General features: G+C 40.1%; 1 protein-coding gene across 1 annotated transcript; it reads right to left on the reverse strand.

The window, feature by feature from the left end:
- Window positions 1-82: 82 nt before the first annotated feature.
- Window positions 83-7,382, reverse strand: LOC125009522 (glomulin-like). Its single transcript, XM_047587555.1, has 18 exons — window positions 7,054-7,382; window positions 6,696-6,821; window positions 5,342-5,452; window positions 4,820-4,928; window positions 4,322-4,571; window positions 4,103-4,193; window positions 3,852-4,018; window positions 2,774-2,827; window positions 2,666-2,696; window positions 2,486-2,575; window positions 1,786-1,827; window positions 1,602-1,675; window positions 1,247-1,331; window positions 1,021-1,130; window positions 750-813; window positions 528-663; window positions 321-415; window positions 83-229 (listed from the first exon to the last, which is right to left on the reverse strand). The coding sequence occupies exons 1-18, from the start codon at window positions 7,099-7,101 to the stop codon at window positions 134-136; spliced, it is 1,779 nt and encodes a 592-aa protein (XP_047443511.1). The 5' UTR covers window positions 7,102-7,382; the 3' UTR covers window positions 83-133.
- Window positions 7,383-7,927: the final 545 nt, after the last annotated feature.

Raw genomic sequence — 7,927 nt, forward strand, 5'->3', positions numbered from 1 at the left:
ATGCAGTATTATTACAGGTTGATCTGTTTTTAATAGTTTTGGCATAGGGAAATACAATGTGTGCCTGTCTTTACTAAGTGAAAAAAAATAATATAAAACTGTGTTTGTAGTCTGAAGGGACACGGGCGCAGCCTCAGTTTACGTTGGCCACCTTTTCCTCTGTGATCTCTTCAATACGGACAATCAGACTCTCCATCAGGTCAAATGTCACCAGCGCACTCTGCAACACCTGAGACACATAAATAGTCATGTAATAGTGAGCTAAACACACAGAGACTGAGATCAAACTGAGAATAAACAAGAGAGGAAAATGTCTGTACCTGGTGCTGGACCTCTGGGGACATCTTGGACACTTTCTCATGTTTTACTGTCGTGCTTTTGACCAGTCTGTTGGATCTAGCAGCATCTCTGGCTTCTATAGGGGAAGGCAGCACAGATACTTGAGTGTATAAAATCAGGCTATTGTACCGTTTGTGACAGGTTATTTTAGTGCGGTTTAGTTCCACAGATTAGCAGCCAATCCCCACCTTTTGCTTTTAGCTTTTGGTTCTCCTTCAGATCTTTCAGTTCATTGGAATAATAGGCTCTTGACATGCTGATGCACACGCGCAGCATTTTTAGGTATTCCTCTTTGATCCTCCACAGCTCTTCCCACACATCGGCCTGAAGGTAGCGAAGGTAGAACATAAGCTTTCTGCATTAAGGAAGCTGGCTGGCAGACGGGCATCTACAGCCACGAATTGACTTACGTTGCTCTGCAGTTCTTTGTCTCTGATGAGCACAAAGCGGAGAAGACTCAAGCTCTCCATTATCCTGGATAAACAAACAAACAAAAAAAATAAAGCATTTCTAAATGGCTCCATCTGGATGTTGACTTGCAGTTGTTAGACCTTTCTCTCCACAGGAAATAAATGTATATATAGTCAAATATAACCAAGACACATACGAATGCTTAGGGAAATAGAGTGTTTTAATGAATTGTGACTTGCAAAGACCTTAAAAGTTGATCTCATTACTCACTTGTCCATACTGTTGAGCAAATCTGTCTCGGCTCCCTGGGGTAAATTCAACACCAGTCTTAGCAATGAGAGAAGCTCCGTTCCCAAGAACCATTCATTGGCATTTCCCGGCTAGAAAAGATTGAAAAGATCAGTTCAACCAGAACTGAGGTCAGACACAAAGGTGGGATCTTGTGAGTTATTGTAAAACCACGACTTTTAATACGCCCACATCTTCAATCTGTTACCTTCATGGAGAATTCTATCTGATTCCTGATGTTCTTGATTATGTAACTTTCAACTCCTGCGTGGCTGCTTGTTTTTAACATAAATCTGAAAAAGAAGGATTGTAAGTAGTTGTCAGAAGAAAAGATATAAAAGCAAACGGCAAAATAAGAAGATAAACTGTATGCAGATACTTGTTATATGACATAATTTAACTATATTGTATAAATCTGTAGAAAACATCAGGTTGTTGTAGGAACAAAGAGAAGAGAAGAGAGAGAAGTCAATGGGAAGTCATTACAGCTAAAACAAATGTTGAGCACTCGTAACGGATACACAACATGCTCGTTGATTTCACACATGAACATTTTTCCTCACCTGAAGAACTTGTGCTTTGCTTCAACGTCTAATTTATTGATAAATAGCTGGAAAACCTGCAGTCCTGATTCTCTCTGGAGAAACCGCAATGATACAAAAGGGGAAATTTAAAAAATGAGAAAGTGAATACCTTTCACAGTACTGTTTAATACATCCCTCCAATCAAACATAACTGTGAACTCACCAGATGCTGCAGTGGGCAGTCAGTCAGAACTTTACGCAGGTTCTGTGAAAATCAGCACAAAACTACTTCAGCGAGTGGTCAAATGAATGCTCACTTACAGTTCAGTAAATTGGCAATTTTGACAAAGTTTCTATTAATACGCCGATCAGGCATAACATTATGACCACTGACAGGAGAAGTAAATAACTCTTCTGTTCATCTTGTGACAATTGAATGTTCTGCTGGGAAACTTTTGGAGCTTGCATTCATGTGGATGTTATTTAGATATTTACCACCCACCCGGACCAGACGAGACTTATGTTTAATTAAGAATAGCATCATATTTTCAAGTAGTTGAAACCTGCTCCTACATCCAATTTACTGTCAGAAAGTCTCGAATTGATTGACTCTGATCAACAGCTTATTTTGTTGTTGAACATTACTGTGGAAGTTGATGAATAATCTAAAGGGCGTTTTTTGCATGTTAAGCAGTTAAAGTGAAACATCATCAATCGTTTTTATTGTTGTTTCGGCCACTTTACAAATGATGATGCTGCACTGCTGGTGCAAACTTAAAAAAATGTCAGTGTGACTGAACCGAGATCTGAAAAACTCTTTTCTTAGTTGTTGTCTTGTCTCATCCCTACAAGCTGCTCAAGTTACCCTTCAATACGCTGTTGCAGTAAACATATTACTGAGTCTGATGACATGCGTGTCCTACCTGCGGTACAGTATTGAAACTGTTCAGGTCCAGTAGACTCACTGGAAGGCTGTTGTCCTCCACACTCTCCAAGCTTTTGTCAAACAGTTTCTGAGTTAAAAAAAAAACACACACTTGATACACACTTGATACTTGGTCTTTTGTAATCTGAGATTTTTCCTCACGTGGACGAGGCCTTACCAGTCCTTTAAGCAAGTGTGATTCTTTTTTGCTGTCGAAGAAACAAAACGACATCAGAAAGCAGTCGTTTTGAAACCACGTTCACATGATATGGTAGTGATAACGTACCTACTGAGCAGCTGATTGATGTATTCCATGTTGCACTGAAGAACAAATACAGGACTGAAATAGTAGGGAAAGCGAAAGGCAAAGAGTTTGTCACCGTGCATTTACAAATGTATCCTCTGTAAACTCCTTTTGAGTTCAGACAACTTCTCACAAAATAACGTTTAACCCACAGACGATATTGAGTTATGGAAATGATCTTTTCTTCTACCTTTGACCTGCTTAATATTTGCTTTTAAGTTGATGACTCATGAAAATTAAGTTGCTCCAAATAGTTTCTTCACATTATTTAAATGAACTCTTTAGATGTTATGTGCTTGATTATTAAAGTTATGAATGTAGTTTTTTAAGTTGACCTTCAATTAAGTTGAATTATATAACGCTTTATCATAGACAGAGAAGATGGTTGGATACATACATGGATACGTTGGATAAGCGTTAGAAGAAGAAGATGAGATGAGTTTCTGATCACGCAGTAAAGATGGAGGAACATGTGTCCTGAACGACACTGATGGAAAGCACATTTCAAAGTGAGTATATTTAATTTATGAATAATTATACTGGTGTATTTGGGAACATTCTCAGTCGTGTTGTGACTGACAGTGGACTGACAGTAAGTTGTTCATCTTGACTGATTCATAATTAAAAATGCTGTTGATTGTAGAAGAAAATGTAATTCCTGTAACTCAGTATAGTCTATTGGTTAAAGGTGAGTTCATGAGAAGTTGTCAAAAAGACTAATGGAAATTGTTGATTTTCTTTGTTGAGCCAAAAGATTTCTTTTTGCACAGAGACTTAAATTAAAATACAAGTCATCAAGTCAATTGTCTTAAGTTACCAGTTCATTGCCAAGTGATGCAGAAATATCAGTTATATTAAGTTGATCTTAGTACCAGAAATGTTAAACCATCAAATATAGTTTGTAACTTAAAAGTTTAATCTAGATCGGTATTTTTGCTTTTTTGCATTGTGACGATACATTTAATGAAGTGGTTGTAACAGGTCCTCTGAATTGTTTTTAGAGTGTGTGTCGGTGAGTGTGAATCATCAGACCCGACCAAACGATGGCTTCTCCTCTGACCTGAACACAGCTGGGAAACTCTCCAGGGTTATGAGCTGCACAAACAGCAGGTAGGCCAGACATGCTCGGGACTCCTTGGACTGACTGTCGTCCATCAGAGGACTTTTTCTCAGAGAGCTGAAGAACAGGAGCCCTGAAAGTGACACTTTGATGGCAGGTAGAGTGACCTGCAATGCACACATGGGAATTAGAGCACTGAAACAAACAAACAAAAAAATCAATAATCATTCAAAAGAAGATGTTGCACTTACCACAATCTCTACTGCAAATAGCCACAAAGGTGATTTTCTGTTTTGATTCAGTTGAGCTTCAAGCAAAGGCTCTCTCAAACTCCTCATGCAGCTAAATGGAAATAGTAATTTTTAATCCATTTATTATTTCCTGCATTCCCACAAAGTACTTTTAACATCATATAATAGTATTTTAGTCACTCAGCCCCAAATAAAACCATTCAGACTTGAGAAACGTACAATTTCAGAAGCTCAGTCTTCAGCTCCTCGTCGTCAGCAGTCGCCGCACAGCGTCCACCTTTCCTCTTAAACTCTTCGACGAAAGTCTTTGTAAACACAGTCAAGGCGGTGAGGCAGCGACACAGGCCGTACTCATCCGCCTCCTCCTGCTGCTGGGTGTAAGGCACAGGCAGCCGGGACAGCTGCCTCTGCAGGGCCGACAGAGCCCGACCCACACAAGCTGCCTTCCTCTCATCCACCCTGAGCAGGACTTTTTTAAAAAAACATGGTTAGTTATCCTTAGTGTACAGCAGGGGGAGCCAAATACCATTTTAAACCACATAAAAGCACAATTTCACATTTACCATTTCAAACATCACAGTGATGTTTGAAAGAATGTCTGTTAAACCTCATGGAGATGATGAGTAAATGTAATATCTGATCTAGACTTGATCAACCACCATAGAGACATATCGACTCATTTCATACAACATGTAGGGGAACATGTGGGTGTGTTACCTGTTTGAAGATGTGGAACCAGGGCTTCAATGGTCTCAGAAATGGCACCTGGATCAATGTCTTCAATAATTTCAAGGAAGCTATGCAGGAGTTCATGTGGTCTGCACGTCTAGACACCAGAAAAAGAGTTTTCAATGCAGGAGTCTTGAATGTTTTTCACCCCCAAACTGATGTGGAGATTAAGTGGTGTTTATGTGTTCTATATTAAACTTAGCCTAGTGCTATTAATAAATATACATTATTATTATCATCATTTTGCATTCAATATACAGGTTCAACTATTATTCTTTTTATTTCAAACACATGCAACAGTAGGGTGACTCCATTTCTTCCTTTACTAAAATATGTTGGATTCAGGTTAATGTGTATTTACAGAAATTTTAATTTGTGGGGGGGGGGGGGGGGGGGGGGGTTATAAAAAATGTCTAATCAAAAAGATTTTGCAACCGCCCCTGCAGACCTATGTTTTAGCTGATGTACCGGAAGCAAGTCTCGTCGCTGACGTAAACTGTTTGTGCCTACCTTGGTGAGGTGTCGGGTGGCGGCCTTGCAGTGATCGAGACTGTTGTTCTTTTTAACTTCTTCATTAACGAGATGTGCCAAGAGGCCACAGCCCATAGACGTCACAATCCCCTGCACGTAAGAGAAAATGATCAGTATTTATCAAGGTTCGCATTAAAAAAAAAGAGAGAGAAAGACCCTGTGTGCATGGATTTAGTGTGCCTTCCTTTCCATTTGCATGTGCCGCTGCATTAACAGGTGCATGCAACAAGTGCAGTTTCACACTCCCTTTTTTTTTTTTTTTTTTTAGAAAGATCTGACAAGTGCAGTGTGATGTGCCAGGCTGAGAAGCAAGACGTGGAAGTGATAAAAGTGGTGTGTTTCGGTATAACCAAGATACCTAGGACCGCAGAGCTTTAAGAAGCCACTGTGGCTGAAATCAATACAAATAAACACACATCTTCAGGATGGTTGCTAGCGTATCTGAGACTGGGTGTCTTGGGCCATGAGCTTCCATCCCACACCGAAATCTGAAACTAGTTTATTACGAAACCACAACTCTCTGCTGTGCAATCGAGCACAGCAGAGAGTTTAATTTTTTCATTTTTAATTGCTAAAAGGTTTCTTAGAAAGAATGATCCTGTGTGATCATTGTTAAAGGTCGAATATGAATGTCTTTAACCTCAATTTAAACCCACGTAGCTTTTTATCTAGCACACGTCTCGTTAGAGCGATAGCTGATTCTATGTTCCCTGTAACTAGTACCAAATTGTAGCTTAACTGCACCATGGACACACCTTTTTTTGTTTTTTTATTAGTTGAAGTTTTCTTGTAAGACAAGTCCGTCCTCTTTGGTGCCAAGGTTGAAGGATTTCTCATTTTATAATCAATCATATGAACCTCCCTCGAGAGTTTTCTATCCTCAGGAAAAAAAAAAGAAAAAAAAGAAAGGGAGTCAGAAATGACACGTGCTTCTAAAAGTGCGCTGCACATAACTGCATGAAGCGTGGAGAGATGGGACAACCAAGGGCACTTAGAGGAGTGCCGTATCTGCTTGTTCTCCCTCCACACCTCTAGGGCAAGAGGGCAGCATGCACGCGGAGCAGTGGCTGCATCTTAATGCTCAACATAGCTGTGAGTCAAGGAAGTGGCGCCTGCTGCCGCTTCGGTAGACATGTGGCTGTTGCTCGTGAGGCTGCATTGTAAGTGTATGTGTTTTTTTTTTTTTTTTTTTTTGGTGCCATGTGACAGATTGACGCTGTCGTTCTGCTGTCACTGCATGTCTGTGAGGTGTAGTTGCACCGCGGCGCTTGTGAGGATAGACCGCGGACCTGGTCAGCTTCTGTCGGCCGTGTTGGTGCTAGAAGAGATGTACCTGGTTTTTCTCATCCTGTATGAATTTCAGGAGTTTCTCACTGTCGCCCCCTTTAAGACAGGCCCATCCCAAATTCTTGAACTGCTGGCGGTCCTCAGGCTTCAAATCTTCTTCTTGAGTATTTCGCTAAGTACAAGAGGGAGGATTATCATATTTCTTCTGTCTGACAAATGAGCTTCAGCATTTCCTTTAGAAACTAGGATGTCATGTGCAACCAGTGGATGCAAATTTGAAAATACAGATTTATTTCCTGCTTCAGTCTCATGGTTATACTCCACTGGGACATTAGGACAGGTGATCATGAGCGTACATAGCCTTGGCTAAATTGTATTGCAGGGATAGAATTTTGTCGACTTACCCATCTCTGGATTATGTCATGCACTTGATCTTCATTCATCATCAGCATCTCCTCAGCCCTCACCAGCAATCCTATTATCAATATGTCCCCTTTTTTTTTCTTTCAACACAGCACAATAGGGGCTGTGGCAGCGATAAGAACCAGTGTCAAAAGGACCAAATACGTAGCTCTCCTGATGCCTCGAGGGAGAGGGAGAGATTCACTCTGTAAGGAACACAAACATAAACCTCTTATCTCCCTTTGTGCTTGACTTGTAATAGGATTAAACCAGAGCAGTTCTCTGTGGCCGCAGAAAATGTGGAACCGTCTGGAAGGATCCGGGGCCGGTAACACTCTCGGTCACATTAAAATAAATAGTGCAGCGTTTGACAGTTGTTGGGAAAGATTCAGATAGTGTTACATCAGAAATCCCACTTAGTTTGTAATCGATCTATTCATATATTTACTCAAGTGTTCCTAATTTCCTGTAGTGTAGGTGGGGATATGCCACTTGAGCGTCTCTGACTAAAATAGAAATGTGTATTCTCATGTAGCAGCGTAGCTCCGTAACATACGGAGTGTTGCTGAGAATGACCCAAATGACAGAAAAGTAAAAAAATGATTAGGGAAAAGGATGTAAAGCGGGGGATATTAAGCTATCCTTTTACTAAAATATGTTGAATTAATGTGTATTTTAAAAAAAATAAATTTGTGGGGGAAATTTAAAAAAAAAAAAAGTATATAACTGTACATATAAGTATATATATAAAAATATGTAATCAACCACAGATTTAATGACCTCCCTGCAGAGGATCCTCCACGTACCTCCTGTTGAAGGCATGTGATGCAAAGCATGCAGTGCTGCCTGTTAAACAGTGGAGGCAGATTAATGAGG

This window comes from Mugil cephalus, chromosome 6, assembly GCF_022458985.1.
Source record: "Mugil cephalus isolate CIBA_MC_2020 chromosome 6, CIBA_Mcephalus_1.1, whole genome shotgun sequence".
Lineage (NCBI taxonomy): Eukaryota > Metazoa > Chordata > Actinopteri > Mugiliformes > Mugilidae > Mugil > Mugil cephalus.

Excerpts from the sequence above, each read along its gene's own strand:
- LOC125009522 (XM_047587555.1), bottom strand. The coding sequence starts at position 7,101 with ATGCTGATGATGAATGAAGATCAAGTGCATGACATAATCCAGAGATGG. Across the intron at positions 5,453-6,695 it reads TACAGGATGAGAAAAACCAG|GGGATTGTGACGTCTATGGG; the intron begins GTACATCTCTTC and ends TCTTACGTGCAG. Across the intron at positions 814-1,020 it reads TTGCTCAACAGTATGGACAA|GATAATGGAGAGCTTGAGTC; the intron begins GTGAGTAATGAG and ends TTGTTTATCCAG.